The sequence below is a fragment of the Hemitrygon akajei genome, chromosome 10 (genome assembly GCF_048418815.1).
Source record: "Hemitrygon akajei chromosome 10, sHemAka1.3, whole genome shotgun sequence".
Taxonomy (NCBI): Eukaryota; Metazoa; Chordata; class Chondrichthyes; order Myliobatiformes; family Dasyatidae; genus Hemitrygon; species Hemitrygon akajei.
The window spans coordinates 164,484,625-164,501,643 of record NC_133133.1 but is presented as its reverse complement, the minus strand read 5'-3'; the positions used below and the strand labels follow the sequence as shown (position 1 = coordinate 164,501,643).

At 39.9% G+C, this 17,019-nt stretch overlaps 1 protein-coding gene across 1 annotated transcript in view; it reads right to left on the bottom strand.

Annotated features, from left to right (window-relative positions):
- otogl (otogelin-like) overlaps positions 1 to 17,019 on the bottom strand; it is a 165,150-nt gene that overhangs the window by 121,212 nt on the left and 26,919 nt on the right. Inside the window, exons 17-21 of the mRNA XM_073057619.1 lie at positions 9,810 to 9,942; positions 7,071 to 7,248; positions 3,662 to 3,786; positions 3,324 to 3,536; positions 317 to 482 (exon numbers count right to left, since the gene is read on the bottom strand). Of these exons, the coding sequence (XP_072913720.1) occupies positions 317 to 482; positions 3,324 to 3,536; positions 3,662 to 3,786; positions 7,071 to 7,248; positions 9,810 to 9,942 (815 nt within the window). The remainder of the gene's footprint in view (positions 1 to 316; positions 483 to 3,323; positions 3,537 to 3,661; positions 3,787 to 7,070; positions 7,249 to 9,809; positions 9,943 to 17,019) is intronic.

The following is a 17,019-nucleotide window of genomic DNA, read 5'->3' as shown; positions in this document are numbered from 1 at the left end:
TTATTGAATGGTGGAGCAGGCTCAATGGGTCAAATGGCCTACTCCTGCTCCTATTTCATATGTTCTTATGTAAATAAATAGAAATTAAAATAAAGTTCAGCACTGATGGAACACCTGAAACATTAACACCATGTACTGCTCTGCAGATTCCATCCAACCTGCAGAGTATTTCCAGCATTTTATTTTCAACTTTCTGCAGTTAATATTCTACACAAGTCATCTAAGTGACCTGACACAACAAAGTGATAAAGAGCTTTAGTTCAGTACTGAAAACTAATGATACACTGAGACAGATTCGTACATAAACGAAACTCACTCTGTTACACAGCGATGTACTATTTCGTCATAAAAAGTTCCATTGGGGCAGTTGCAGCCTTCGGCACAATCATCACCACAAACTTCATATAAAGAAAGGGACTGGCAGGTGCGACCACAAGAGGAAGAACAAGTGTGGTACAACATGTTAGCCGGACAGATAACACCTGTACAGAAGAGATACAAGCAGAATTTTACTGAAAATGTCATAAACTTTTCCAGTGCACATCTCAGCAGCAAAAACACTGTTGAATATATGTGCGATATAATATGTAAACCATACTGTCTCTCCTTAACAGCCAGAAATAATCTAAACAGGTGCAGATTACCGGGAAAGTAAGCCGGTCAATGGAATTGCTTTGAGAACTGGAATAGACATGATGGGTCACAAGATCTATTTCATAATAAAAAAAATAAAGAAACAAGTATTAATGCAAGTGCAGATTTTACTCTATTCATTTTTTTTTAAAGGGGTCAAAGATTCAAAGTACATTTTATGTCAGAGAAAAGTACAGCACAGAAAATGGCCCTACAGCCTATCCAGTCCATGCTGAACCATTTACACTGCCTACTCTCGTCGACCTGCATGGGGAATCATAGTCCTCCATATTCCTACCATTTATTATCAAAGTATGTATGCAGTATACAGCCCTGAGATTCATCTTCCTGCAGACAGCCACGAAACAAAGAAGTACCATGGAACCCGTTCAAAGAAAATATTAAACATCCAAATCGCAAGAAAAAGATCAAATCACACCAATGGCAAAAAAGGAGTGAAAAACACAGAATATAAAACATCAAACCACAAAGTCATTGAAACACAGCTGTTTAAAGAAAGACAGAGAACAATTATGAACCGGAGGACAGTAGTTCACCCTCAGCCCCAAGTGCAAAATGTATAGTTAAGAAATGGCTCTTTTGTAGTATTCCACTTCTAAATCCAGTTTCTCGCACTTCAAGTTTGACTCTGAATTTCCACTGAAATTTTTGGTCTCGGCTATACTATAACTGCCAGGAAGGGAACACAGTTGGTTACCAATAACTTGGACGAAAATTAAAGCAGAATCTTCTTCGTAGCATCTTCATGGATCTCACAAAGGGAGCACAGATCAGAGAGGAACAGCTAGGACTTTCAAGGACATATACTACCCAAGTAAAGGAGAGCAAGTGGAGAGAAAACACAAATTAAACAAAAGAAAGGAAGTTGTACATCTTAGTTACAAATAATTACCATCAATGTTAAAGCCTTTGTGCTTTAAAGGCTGCATCACAGCCTGGTATGGAAAGACAAATACATTTGAATGGAAAATCCTACAGAAAATAGTGGATTCATCATGGGTAGTGCACTCCCCACCACTGAGCAACTCTATACGGGGCGTTGTCGTAGGAAAGCCATGTCTATCAGCAGGGATCCCCACCACCCAAGCCATGCATTCATCTCACTACTGCCATCAGGAAAAAGGTACAAGAAGCATTCGACTTACACCACCAGGTTCAAGAACAGTTACGTCCCCTCAACTATCAGGCTCTTGAACCAAAGGGGATAACTTCACACAACTTCACTCTCCCCCGCCATTGAAATCTTCCCACAACCTATGGACTCAATTTGAAAGACTTCATCTCATGTTCTCAATATTTATTGCTTATTTATTTATTTATTTATTTATTATTATTTCTTTCTTTTTGTATTTACACAGTTTGTTGTCATTTGCACACTGGTTAAAAACCCAGTTGGTGTAGTCTTTTATTGATTATGTTATGGTTATTATTCTATTATGGATTTATTGAGTATTGTACAAAAGTACAATAAATTGAGTACAATAAATATATTTATTGTACTTCTGTATGTTGAAGTGCACATCCCTTGAATGAACATATAACTATTAATCAGTATTTGCATTTCCAATAGCTGAAAATGATGATCTGGAAACAAAAGATACAGTTTTTTTAATTAATTTTTTTATAAGAAAAGATACGGTTACATTGAAGATATTTTCATTTACTGTAACTTGTTCTAAATAATGAAAAGTATCTTATAATTTAGCACAACATTTTATATCTATAATATTTGTCTCTAAATGTTTCCACTTATTTTTATTTTTTGACCTTTTTTGGTGTCATCTTCTCCCTTTTTGAGTCACAATTCATTGTTAATTCATAATATGTTTATTCATTGGCTTCAATCCTTTCTAAATTATGCTAACTTACAAAATAATTGAATTGAGGTAGACAGCCTTTGTGATTTCCTTCTCACTAATCTGGAATACATAACAGTAAGGTCTTCAGCCCTTACACCAATCAACTTCATAGCTCTTTACTTCATCTCCTCCCCTCTCACTGTTTCACCTATCACCTACCACCTTGTACTTCTTCCTCGCCTCCCTCCACCTTCTTAGTTGAACTCCTTCTCCCTTCCTTTCCAGTCCTGATGGAGAGTCTTGGCCCAAAACATCAATTGCTCTTTTGCATATATGCTGCCAGACCAGCATTTTGTCCGTAATGCTTTGGATTTCCAGCATCTGCAGATTTTCTTGTGATTTATAACAGTAAGATGATCACAGAGGAGTTGAGAAAATAATGATTTACAAATAACCCAAGTGACAAATAAACTGGTGCTTGTGATGTTCCAGCTCAACACCAAAGGCATCAGGACTGAAGAAAGCAGAGGAAGGCATAACCTTACTCACTTTCCTGTTTATCTCATTGGCACCATTATTATACCATTTCTCTTTGAATTTTATTTATTTATTTATCGGGATACAACATGAAATAGGCCCTTCTGGTCCTTTGAGCCACACCATCCAGCAATCCTCTGATTTAATCCTAGCCTAATCACAGATCAACTTACAATGACCAATTAACCCAATAACTGGTAGGTCTTTGGACCGTGGGAGGAAACCGGAGCTCCCAGCGGAAATCCATACTGTTAAGGGGAGAACGTACAAACTCCTTTCAGGCAGCGACAGTACTGTAGAGCGTTGTGCTAACCACTATGCTGTCATACTTACCACAGTCAGACACTTCCGATCTGAAGTCAATGAAAACTTTGTGTTTGGCACAAAGATAGGCATAGTGTGCAAGGGCAGTGCACATGCAGAAACTTCCACATTTGCAGGCATCGTAGCGACACTGCTGATAATAGACGCTGGGATTCACAAAGGTATGACATGGTGCAAAGAGTTCTTGATTGAGTACATCACACATTGTGGTTGCATATAAAGCTAGATTCATAAATAATCCAAAAATAAATTTAATTAGCGGATGTTAGAAGTTTTGAAGTTATAAATTTACAGATAGAGTTGAAATTGAAGTTAATATACTATTTTGTATCAAATGAATTAGGTACCATTTTGTTGGTTGGTATCACAGGGATCAACTAAAGGAATATTTACTGGGGCTATGCAAGCAGATGAAATCTTCCATGCATTGGCATGTAACTGTGGAGTACCTTCAATCATACCTACAGGGGAACTAGAAGTGAGAGGGAATCGTTAGGATGTTTCTCATCACTAAATAAACTGATAATCTAAGAAATCTTAAACAACCAAATAAGCACATACTGGGAGATTAATTGCACTGAACAGTTCTGCATGTAATTTGAACAATTCTGCACTGAATATGTATTGCATTGCTTAATCGTTCAAGCACTTAATGCTAATAGCAATGAGGAAGATTTCCAATAACACCGTTTCCAAGGATCATGCTCTCCTGCTTCACATTGCACCAAAGCATACTCACCTCTGGCTGGTGGTTCCACAGGGAACTGCCAGTAACATCTTCCTCGTGGGTCAGTTCATCTCTGACTTCTGCACCTGCGTAGTGAAATGCAGCAGTCAGAGATGAACTAGACCCTCAACACTGAGTCCAGGGACCATGCACAAACTGACCGAGCTGAGGGCCCAGATGTGATTCACATCGTCCCCTCAGCTTTATCCAGGGGTGGCTGGAGTGCCTGTCTTTGATTAAGAACTACAGGTTAGTAACTGTTTTTGTTTTTAATTTTACATTCTCGATGTCTTGAATAGATTTTTAATAGTTTAAGTGAACTGTAAATAATTTTTTTCCTAATTTTAACTTATTTTAAAATGATATTTATTTGGGCTGTTCTGAAATGTTTCAAATAATCATTATTTTATTAATTGCAACATGTTTAGAACAATTAAATTTATCATTCAGTGTCTTAGACCAATAACCAAAGTTTAACACTGTTGTAACTTCTGCAAGCCAAAAGAGTCCTGTGCCTGATGCAGTCATTGTGTCAGCCAGGGTCTCGACTCAATTGGAACCATTGAGCCACTAACGGCCCTGCAAAGAGAAAAAAGATGAAGGATATGCTCAAAGCTTTCTCAAAGAAATACTTCATTGATTGTTGGGAATCTCCAGTCCACGACTGCTCAAAGTGGAGAAAGAACATTCAGAGAGGCACTGCAAGCCTGCAGTCGTGCATCAGGAGCACGTCAAGCCCTGTATATCCATTGGCAAGGACAAGCAGCCTCACCAAGGTCACAGAACCTGCTGTGTCAGCCCCCTCCTGCTCCATCTGTGGAAGAATCTGTGGTTCCCATACGGGTCTCCTTAACCATCTCACAGCCTACAGAGAGCAAGTGGCAGACCAAGTTGAGCTCACTTGGGCCTTTCATTATCCGAGTCAATATCCCATTCCTTTCCTACGATGCAATTGTTTACGCCCACATCTTCAACCTCTCATTGCCCCATTCTAAGGTTCCCACCTGCTTTAAAAGGGCAGCAATCATGCCGGTGCACAATGAAATCAGACTGGGCTGCCTCAATAACTATTGCTCACTATAGCAGATTTATATTAAAAGGTTGGTTGTGGCTATAATTAACTTCTACTAGTCCAAGAATCTGGACACCCTGCAATTTGCCTACCACTGCAGCAGGTGGATGCAGTCGCAGTGACTCTTCATTCTGCTTTGGAACATCAAGACAAGAACAAAACATGCATTAGTTTATCAATTACAGTTTAGTGTTCAATACCATTATTCCCTCAGTATTAATCAGCAAGCTTCTAAACCTGGACCTCTGAATCTTTGACTTCCATATCAGGAGAGCACAGTCAGTGCAGATTAGAAGTAATATCTTCTTGCTGATAATTAACACGGGTACTCCTCAAAGCATGCTTAGCCTACTGTTCTACTCCCTCTACACTCATGACCGTGTAACTAAGCACAACTCAAATGCTATCTACAAATTTGGTAAAATCTCATACAGCAACGAGGAGGCGTGCAGGAGTGAGGAAGATCTGCTGGAGAAGTGGTGTTGCAGCAACAACCTTACATTCAGCGTCCACTTGAACAAGGAAGGGGATATCGGGAAAATACCCAACGGTCCTCATCGAGGGGTGGTGGAAAGAATGAGCAGCTTTAAGTTCCTGGGCACCAGTTTTGGAGGTTCTATCCTAGGCACAACACATTGATGAACCATGAAGAAGGCATGCCAGTAGCTCTACTGTATTTGGAGTTCAAAGAAATTTGGCATTCCACCAAAGACTAATAAATTTCTACAGTTGTATGGTGGAGAACATCCCGACTGTTTGCATCATAGCTTGCTATGGAGATTCCAGTGAATGGAATCACAAGGGGCTGCAGAGGGCTATAGAGTCAACCAGCTCCACGATGGTCACAAACCCAACCCCAACCACCCACTCTACTGAGGACATATTTAAAAATGGTAGCGCCATAAGAAGGTGGTATCCATCATTAAGGATTCTCACCATCTAAGAGATGCCCTCTTCTTGTTTCCACCATCAGGGAGGAGGTACAAGAGCCTGAAGACCCACACTCAATATTTAGAAACAGCCTATTCCTCTCCTCCAGCAGGTTGCTGAATGGTCCATGGACACAAGAACATTCCCACATGATTTCTCTTTTTTTTTTGCAATGTTTATTTATTTTTTATTTATCAAGATACAGAGAAAGGTTGAACAAGTTAGGTCTTTATTCTTTGGAGCGTAGAAAGTTGAGGGAGGACTTGATAGAGATATTTAAAATTATGAGGGGGATAGATAGAGTTGACGTGGATAGGCTTTTGCCATTGAGAGTAGGGGAGATTCAAACAAGAGGACATGAGTTGAGAGTTAGGGGGCAAAAGTTTAAGGGTAACATGAGGGGGAACTTCTTTACTCAGAGAGTGGTAGCTGTGTGGAACGAGCTTCCTGTAGAAGTGGTAGAGGCAGGTTTGGTATTGTCATTTTAAAAAAAATTGGATAGGTATATGGACAGGAAAGGAATGGAGGGTTATGGGCTGAGTGCGGGCCGGTGGGAGTAGGTGAGAGTAAGCGTTCGGCACAGACTAGAAGGGCCGAGATGGCCTGTTTCCGTGCTGTAATTGTTATATGGTTATACAGCATGAATAGACCCTTCTATCCCTTCAAGCCATGCCACCCAGCAATGCCCTGATTTAATCCTAGCCTAATCACAGGACAATTTACAATGATCAATTACTCTACCTATTTCTATAGAAATAATAGAAACTGAACATCTTGTACTGCATTCCTGCTGCAGAACTATTTGCATGTCATAAAGGACAGCGTTAATAAACCTGATTCTGATTCTGACATACATAGAGTGTGTGTACATCATGTGATTGATGGTTACACAGATTCCAAGTTATTTTCATATACAGAATATGTTTAGCACAAATAAGTTGGATGAACTTCTAGGAATACTTTATATTATTTAAGCTTTGAATTTAGGGTAAACGTGAGTAATTTTGGATCAGCAATACAAACTCACTGAAAGTCATCTCGTAGATTTCCATTATACGTTCCACACAGACCCACGGTGTTTCCTTTCCATCTGCTGTCAACCTGGAGATAGAGCCTTCCACCTTCATTATCAAACTTCATTGAGAGTCCAAAGGCTGTCTTCACTTGTATAAATAAAGATGACAACCTAAGGATTTCAACTATTCCTGGAAGTAACAAGATATAAATTTTACAAACTCCACTTTATTGTGAGTGCAGAAATTCTATCCATAGCCATGCTTAACAATGGATATTAGGGTGCAGCACAGCAGTAGGTGTGGAATTACTTTTAAAAGTCTAAGCTCAGTTAACATAATACGAATTAGAAATTCACCCCTTGTAGGCAGACCTGAATCTGCTCTGAGAAATACATCACACAGTTGCAGAGCTTTGCCATTCACTGCTGCTACTACCTAGCAAATTCAGCACGACTAACAGGAATTAATTTCTCATCTTTGATTATTAAAACGATTTTTAATTATCAACTAGCACAATCATTTGTAACAATTCAACTAGTTGGAGGCCAACAAAAAGCAAAAAAGCTTTGGTACAGTAAAGTGTTCCACAAGCCATGATACACAAAGACGCTTGGGGTTGCCTTCGCCCAAATGGACCAAAAAAGCCAAAGATCATTATCTTTTAAAGCTAAAATATTAACTTAAGTTTTTTTTAATGCATGTTTATCTCAGTTATATGTATTGCAAACATTTGATGTCACGGGGAAATATCAGCACGAAACAGGAGCTATACTTAAATATTAATGTGTATATGAAGACATATTCTATCCCTTCCTCAACAACATGCTGCAATTAGTCATCATTATGCTTCATTTGCATAATTATGACTAGTTCCTTAAGGTTGTTATGGCCGGGGGTGGTAATGGGGATAAGCTCCCACTACCTATTAAATGTTCCCAATGGTACGTGTCTCAAATAGCCTCTGACAACCAAGTCCAGCTCCTGGCCTTCACGTGTGGCTTAGCTACTAAGCCTTGCAGAACCATCTCTCCTGACAGGAGTAGGGGCAAAGGAGAGTTACTGGTGCCTTAAAACCTGTTGCTTCGGGCTGATGTTTAAAATGAGAGAAAGTCAACATGATTTGAGAGGAATATGTATATTTCAAAAACAAAGGATAAGAACAAATGTAAAAAATCATTGTATTTCAGTCGGGGGGTGAATCCATGGAACAGTTGTAGTGAGAATTTAAAAACATGCACCACACTTAACAAGTTTAAAAAATTATTTAAAAATTATTTAATGAACAAATATAAAATATATGATTTAAAATGAATGAGAGTAATGTAAATAAATGATATTTGGAATTGGATTTTGTGCTAAAAGATTATAAAAATTTTTGTTTTCAATGTGATGATTGACGCCAAATATGTTCTTGTGTAAGTAAGAGGGGTAGGCGTAATGAGCTGTAGCTTCAGCCTACACCCTTTCAGTCTGTTTTAAAGAATAGCTATGTTTTTGTTGTAATTTTGTCCTATGAAATCATCATTGTAAATGATGCTTTTTGTTATATTTGTACTGACAGAAATAAATTAATTTCATTAATTAATTCATTCATTCATGTGGCTTATTAGCTGTTGTTGACAGCTCTTCTAGGAGAAGGAAAACTCTGATCTCAACCCTCCACTGCCTTGCACTAAACCCACTCATGAGAAAGGCTTCAGTAGTAAACCCAGAGCTGGAGTCCCTAAGGCAGTCCTACATTGCATTCAACCCTGACTGGGAACTCCTGTGACGCCACTGGTACCAAAGTGTATCGGTCTCTGCCATTCCTTTGGGTTCATCAGATTGTGGTGAGGGGAGCTTGCAACATGGGAACAGCTTGCTCTCTGTATCGCACTGCCCAGGGTTGTGTATCTATGCAGTTCGGACGTAACATCCATGGTCAACACTAACCAAAGGAGGCCCACATATTTGCATAAAGACACAGACATCCCTAGATAAGCAACACTTGCTGCACCTCAATGGGGTGGGGGGTAATTGCCAAATTTCAGTAATCACAGGCATATTCATTATATTTCAGAAGAACCTAGACAGGTACTTGAATCACCTTGGCATAAAAGGCCACGGACCCAATACAGATAAATGAGATTAATGAGATCAGTAATACAGGCTGTATGGACACAGTGGGCCAAAGAATCTGTTGCTGTGATGTATGATTCATGGCTCAAGTTGGGAGCCCTAGCAAAGCCAAAAGGATACGTGTCAGTTTCTGTAATGACAGCTAGATTAAAAATGCACTGCACGGGGAATAAATAACAGGATAAAACATTTACATGGAGAGACAAGATAATAAAACACTGGGAAACATGTAAAGCGCCAAAATAGTTCAAAATAAAAGGAGGGATCAGAGAAAAAAAGTGCAACGCAGTTTACAGTGCATTTGAAGTACATACTGTATACGTGAAAGCACTTGGGCAGTAAATACGACTGATGGGCTGTAGGTGTGAGTCACTCCCTGACAAGATAGTGTCTATAACAGTGAATTCGTCTGGAGAAGGGGAGAATTAGATGTAGTACTTTTTTAGTAACAGTGCATGTTCTTTTGCACTGTATTAATTCAAAGCAATTTTATTTTTCTTTCTCATACACCTGCACTACATGACTTGTTATGTAAATTGCATAGCAAGTCATTTTGACAAATGAGGTATAGCTTTCTCGCCTGAAATGCTGATAATTCCCCTTTTATTCCCAGTCTTCTGTATTAGTAATACCATTGTTATATGGCAGGCCAATTGCCTGGTGGATGCCAAGGTGGATTTCTCCTGCTCTGGTTAAGGTTACTTGCTTGCTTGTATCACCTCCTATCACCAGGGTTACAGACTGAATGCAGCTGTGATCCAGGTTCTGCAAACATACAAGAAATATTACTTATGAGATGGACAACGGTCTTCATTGGCTCTATGTTGTTTTACGTTATGAGCTTATGAAATTTATTGGAAACCATGAGCATGATGTATGTACTGCAGTTTTGAAATTTGATTCCATTGGCCTAGGAATCAGGCCACAACACACACCCATTCTGTAGAACACGTTTAGTGTTTCTGACCAAGCATAGAATTCTAGGCAGTACCACCAAACAAAATTCAGCAACTACTTTCATTAAATACACAGAGGCATGTGGCATTTTAGAATATCCTGCAATACACGTTTTGTGGTAATTTTAATAAACCCATGATTAAATGAAATATCATTCTTGCACACAATGTAAATGTCAAATGCTCCACACTGAATTAGATCTCTTTAACCCTTTTTAAACCCATGGACAATATTCAGTGTAGGCTGGAAACTGATTGCAGGCAATTAAGTTGCTTAAAGAGAAATTGCATGTTTTGGATAAAAGTATTTTATCAGAATTGCTTCACAGAGAAAGAAAGCATTTTTGTATGTGGTATATTAAATTCGGCCTCCCAAATTCATTCCACTGACTTCAGAAAAATGAACTTCAGGCGCATAAACCAAGGTCCATAAAGTGCTGAGTCCACAACTGTGGGTTTATTAAAGACAGATTTCAGATAGATGGTCTCAGAAGTGTACTTAAGACTTTAACCTTTTTTTTCTCTTTCTCGGATTATACGTAATTTACACTCCATCTTCCCTATTTTAATTTCAGTACAAATTTTTAAAAAGGCAATAAATTTTTAAGTGGGTATTTGTCTTTAGTCGCTAAGACTTGCTGTAGGGAGGAAGAATCAGCCACTGAAAGTGCTCTCACTGGAAGTGTGATGGTTGGCACACAGGGAAGTGAGAAGTAATGCATTTTGGCAGGGCATAAAAGGTGAGGGAATAGATGAGAAATGATAGAGTATTAAAAGGTTTGGAGAGGCAGGTGTGAAGATAGCATGTCAGCAGATAGTACTACAACCTCTCTCACTGCTCCCACTCTGTGTTAATTCTATTCGACAGGAGTTCAGTGAGACTGTCTCTCACTGGTCCCCCTCTGTGATCCCTGCTGCCCTCCGACTCATCTCCTCTCCAGTCAGATTCCTTCATCTCCAGCCCTTTACCCTTCTTACTCATCTGGCTTCACCTATCATCTTCTAACTATCCTCCTCCACCCTCCCCACATCTTTTTACTCTGTCATATTTCCCCTTCCTTTCCAGTTCTGAAGAAGGGTCTCAGCCCGAAACATCAACTCTTTATTCATTTCCATAGATGCTGCCAAATCTGCTGAGCTCCTCCAGCATCTGGTGTGTGTAGCTTTGGATTTCCAACATCTGCAGAATGTTTCGTGTTTATAAAACTACATTTCTACTTTTTAGCTAGCATGTATGCCATAGAGAAGGGCCCCTTTTCTGCCACAAGTTTCAATGATTCGGTGAAAATAAGTGGCCTATATTTTCACATGTGCAGAAATATATTTTGAAATATGATCATCCTGTGCCATCAGCTCAGTTATTATAACTACAAATTAATTACGTTTGAAATTATTTGAAATAGATGACAACTTTGGTGACTTGAAAGTTACCAAATGACCAGATTACAAAGTGCTTTTGTGAAACTGGCAACTCTATTGCAAAGCATTACTTCTCACACAGGAACTTTTAAGGTAACAACCAGTATACAGAATGTTTCTTTGATTCCTACAATATTAACTTCATTGTCCTCTTGTACAATTCTGAAGAATTCCCTTACATTATTTAAATTGCAAGTAAATCTAGTAAAGCTAGCAGAGCTGTAAGATTTTGGATTGTGGACTGCTCGTTCGTGCTCTGGGTAATCCACTGAACAAGGATAGAATCAGCTATAGACAAAGAGCATCAAGTAATCCAATGGATAAATACATTGTCCTTCATTCCAAAGTATAAATATCATTTAAGATCTGTTGAACTATAGTTATTGTGATTCTAATCATCAATATCATCCTCAGTAGAAAACATAGCAAATATGACGTACCATAATAATGTTATCATTCATTTTCTTTAGTCTGTCTCTAGCAAAGAACTATTTAAGGAAATACTTAAGGTTTGAACAGAAATAAAAACCAGAGATGCACTAGAATTAAGATGAAGCACCTGATCCAGGTGCTAGAACCCTCTGTATATGGATGAGAACTAAAGGAATAAATATTATTACATGAGATATTAATAGATATTAACCTCATAGGAAAGGCAGATGAGCTCAGGGCAAGGATCAACAGCTGGAAATATGATAATTGCAGCCATTAGTGAGACTTGGTTGCAGGAGGGGCAGGACTGACAGCTCAATATTCCAGGGTTTTGTTCTTTTAGTGGGAAAGACAATAGGAGGAGGGGTGGTGTTACTGGTGAGGGAAATGGCATGGCAGCACTTCATCAGGACTGACTGCAGAGCTTATCTAGTGAGGCATTATATAGAACATAGAAATCTACAGCACATTACAGGCCCTTCGGCCCACAAAGTTGTGCCGACAATGCAACCTACTCTAGAAACTCTAGAATTTCCCTAGCGCATAGCCTTCTGATTTTCTATCATGGGTCAAACTGAGGTATAAGAAAGGTTAATGTGGCTATATTACAGACTACCCAATAGTCCAAGAGATATAGAGGAATAAATCTGCAGAGAGATCACACACTGTTGCAAGAAACATAAGGTTGTTATAGTAGGTGATTTTAACTTTCCACGTATTGACTGAACTCCCATACTGTAAAAGGGCTCAATGGAATAGTTTATCAAATGTGTTCAGGAATGTGTCCTTAGTCAGTACGCAGAAATCCCAACTAGAGAGAGTGTGATATCTGCTGTTAGGAGAGAGACAGAGCAGGTGACAGAATTTGTGTAGGGTAACACTTTGTGATCGCAATGCCATGAGTTTCAAAGTAAATATGCAAAAGGATAGGTCTGGTCCATGGATTGCGATTCCAGATTGGAGAAAGGCCAATTTTGATGGTATAAGAAAGGATCTGGCAAGTGTGGATAGGTATAGGCTGTTTTCTGCCAAAGGTGTACTAGGTAAGTGAGGGGCCTTCAGAAGTGAAACTTTGAGAGTACAAAGTTTCTACAATATTAACTTCATTGTCCTCTTGTACAATTCTGAAGAATTCCCTTATATTATTTAAATTGCTAGTAAAGCTAGCAGAGCTGTAAGATTTTGGATTGTGGTAAATTCAAGCAGGCTTCTTTTTCCACTGAGGTTGAGTGGAACTACAACCAGAGATCACGGGTTAAGGGTGAAAAGTTTAAGGGGAATATGAGTGGAATCTTCTTCACTCAGAGGGTCATGAGAGTGTGGAATGAATTTGTATAGCATAAGTGGTGCATACAAGCTCGATTTCAACGTTGAAGTGAAGTTTGGATAGGTATATGGTCGGTAGGGTTATAGAGGGCTATTGTCCCTGTGCAGGTCAATGGGAGTAGGCAGTTTAAATGGTTTCAGCATGGACTAGATGGACTGAAGGACCTGTTTCTGTGTTGTACTTTTCTATGACTATGACATTTTCATCACAACTGGGAAAGCAATGAGCTTTGTAGAGTGCATGAATTTTGCAGTTGATATTGGTGACTTCAATTAACCATAATAAACTGGGAAGTACAAAAAGTAGGTGCAACAGAGAGGTAAACATGATCATGGACACAATAATGTATTGTTACCGGAGCAATGAGTCAAATGACCTATGTGAAAGTGGGGTATTAGGTCTCATATTAAGTAACAAGTAGGAGATGATGGAGTAGAGCAGATTTGGCACCATTGCAGTTTAAGCTTCATATTGTAAATGAAAACAATAGAATCATTCAACTTCAGAAAGTCGAATTTTGAGCCTTTAGCCAAGAGAGCTGCAATTTAAAGTGAAAATGACTGAAATGAAATCACTATACGAGTTTTCAAGTGACTTAGCTTCAATAGCTTTCTGGGAGAGAGAGTTCCAGATTTCAGGTGAACAATGAGTGCTAAGGAGTACCTGTGCTGGAAAAATATACTAACTGTCCTGTTGTTCAACAACTCATCACTACACAAGAAGGAAACCTTTAGCCAGAGAGTGGTGAATCTGTGAAATTTGTTGCCACAGGTGGCTGCAGAGGCCAAGTCATTGACAATAGACAATAGGTGCAGGAGTAGGCCGTTCGGCCCTTCGAGCCAGCACCGCCATTCAATGTGATCATGGCTGATCATCCACAATCAGTACCCCGTTCCTGCGTTCTCTGCATATCACTTGACTCCACTATCTTTAAGAGCTCTATCTAACTCTTTCTTGAAAGCATCCAGAGAATTGGCCTCCACTGCCTTCTGAGGCAGAGCATTCCATAGATCCACAACTCTCTGTGTGAAAAAGTTTTTCCTCAACTCTGTTCTAAATGGCCTAGCCCTTATTCTTAAACTGTGGCCTCTGGTTCTGGACTCCCCCAACATCAGGAACATGTTTCCTGCCTCTAGCGTGTCCAATCCCTTAATAATCTTATATGTTTCAATCAGATCCCCTCTCATCCTTCTCTTCATACTTCATTGAGTATATTTAGGCAGAGGGTAGTAGATTATTGATTAGTCAGGGCATGAAGGGTTACAGGGAGAAGGCAGGAGATTGGGGCTGAGAGGAAAAATGGATCAGCCATGATGAAATGGCAGAGCAGACTCGATGGGCCAAATGGTCTAATTCTGCTCCTGTATCTAATGGTCTTATAAGTACAGAGCTACAAAATCAGGACAGATGTTAATTGTCCTAGAATGAGTAACTCACTTTCTGATACCTCAATACCTTTCTGCTCTTCGTAAAGCATGGCCGGTGTGCACTTGACTTATTGAGTTCAAAGCCAATCACTCTCAAAAAGCTCAAGATGACAAAGCTGCCCAGGTGATGAGAATCCATCACCTACACTAAGCATTCATTCCTCTCCATCACCAACAGACAGTGACCGCATTGTGCAGCCTTTGCAAAATGCACTGTAATTACTCACCAACAGCACCTCCCAAACTCACAACCTCTACCAAGTAGCACAAGGCCAGCAGGTGAATGGAACACCACCGCCTGCTGGCTCCCCTCCAAGGGCAATGCCAATGCTGACCTGGAGATATTCTACAGATCCCCCATCACCCTGGAACTTCCTGTCCTATCTCACTGCAGGGGTCTCCTCGCCACAGGTTTGTCGCCTCCTTCTCAAGTAATGGGCAATAAATATTGGCCTCACCAGTGACATTCATCCCCTAATATCCTGAGTGCTTTACCCTCTTGATTGCAGCTTGTACTTCCACCAGTTTACAGAGAAATGAAAATATTTGATCTGATAGGTACTAACAAACTGGATTCCAAGAAACTCTGATCTGCTATAAGACCATAAAATGTAGGAACAAATTTAGGCCATTTGGCCCAATAAGACTGTTCCACCATTCCAACATGGCTGATTTATTATCTCTCTCACCCATTCTCCTGTCTTCTCCCTGTTGCCTTTGTTGACCTTTCTAATTAAGGACCTATCAACCTCTGCTTTAAACATTCCCAATGACTTGGCTTCCACAGCTGTCTGTGACAATGAATTCCACAGATTCACCACCTTCCGGCTTAAGATATTCCTCTTCATCTCTGTTCTAAAGGGGCATCCTTGTATGCTGAGGATGTGTCCTCTGGTCCTAGCTTCCCCCACAGTAGGAAACGTCTTCTCCACATCCACTCTGTATAGGCCTTTCAATATTCAATAGGCTTCAATAAGAGCCCCTTCATTCTTCTAAACAGCAGTGAGTACAGGCCCAGAGCAATCAAAAGCACCCCATTATCTTTCTTGAGCTCGCTTTTCTTCAGAACCATCACAGATTATTCAAATGACCTTTTGTTAGAGGTCAGTAGGCTGAATTGTTTCCATTATCTAGGTATTTTATTTTATACCAATAACTGTGTGGTCGTACCATTGTTCTCCCATACTAAAGGATTTATGCTGTATCATTCTAGCTGCACCTCCAAGATATATTATTTTTATTTCTCATAAGTACATCAAAACATAAGGTAAATGCATCATTTGCATCAAATCAAACCAGCTAGGATTGCCCTGTGCAGCCCACAAGTACTGCCAGACTTCTAGTGGCAACAAAGCACGCCTACAATTTACCAATACTAACTGTACATCTTTAGAATGTGGGAGGAAACCAGGGCACTCAAAGAAAACCAATGCAATCATAGGAAGTACGTACAAACTCCTTACATCAAGTGGCAGGAATTGAACCTTGATTTTATATCAGGTGTTATGACGCATTGCACTAATCGCTATGCTACTATGTACGTTCCCCCAAGAGGACCACAACCTTGTCATGGTTTGGAGGCTTGCGTGCCTCAATGACCCACAGGGCTATGCTAGCTGGAGTCAGGACTTTATGCTCTGGCTCTTGGTAGGATCACCCATGCCAAAATGGTCAAAAGGTAGAGGGCAGACCAAGAGTGGTCTACCACTCCTCTAGGTGTGGGGGTTCAACTCAGGGCTAACAACCGCGACTGCCCAAACAAAATTGTTTCAGAAACAGCAATGAAGAATCCTTCTCCATCCGAGTGCAACGGTATTCCTGAGTCTCCACCCGGGACTTGTGTGACTGACAGCAGTGAAAATCGAGAGGAAGCTATTGGAATGATGAAAGAAGCTCTGAGCATCGCCAGAGGTGCTGCCCTAAACGCCAGTGTTGTAATGGGCAGTAAGTAAGTGCCATATATGTTAATTGCTGTCATCAAGTTTCATTTCAGCAAGTTATCTTCAGGTCTGAATCCTATGCAACATCATATGGCCTGCCTTTAGCTGTTTACATTCCTTTTGGTGGGTTTGTCAAAAAGACTGCCCAAAGCCAATGTGAGCAGAAGAAACGGAAAATCTCAAGAGAAGACGGAAAAGCCATTTGAGGCGTTGGCTGGTACAGACAGGCTACATAAATTTCTTACTCTCTTCTGCTCCCTTACTTTTGAATGTCGTCATGACTACAAAGGATGATCTCAGTATTAAGAGAGATTAGAAACAAGTTCTATCTTACTCCTGGA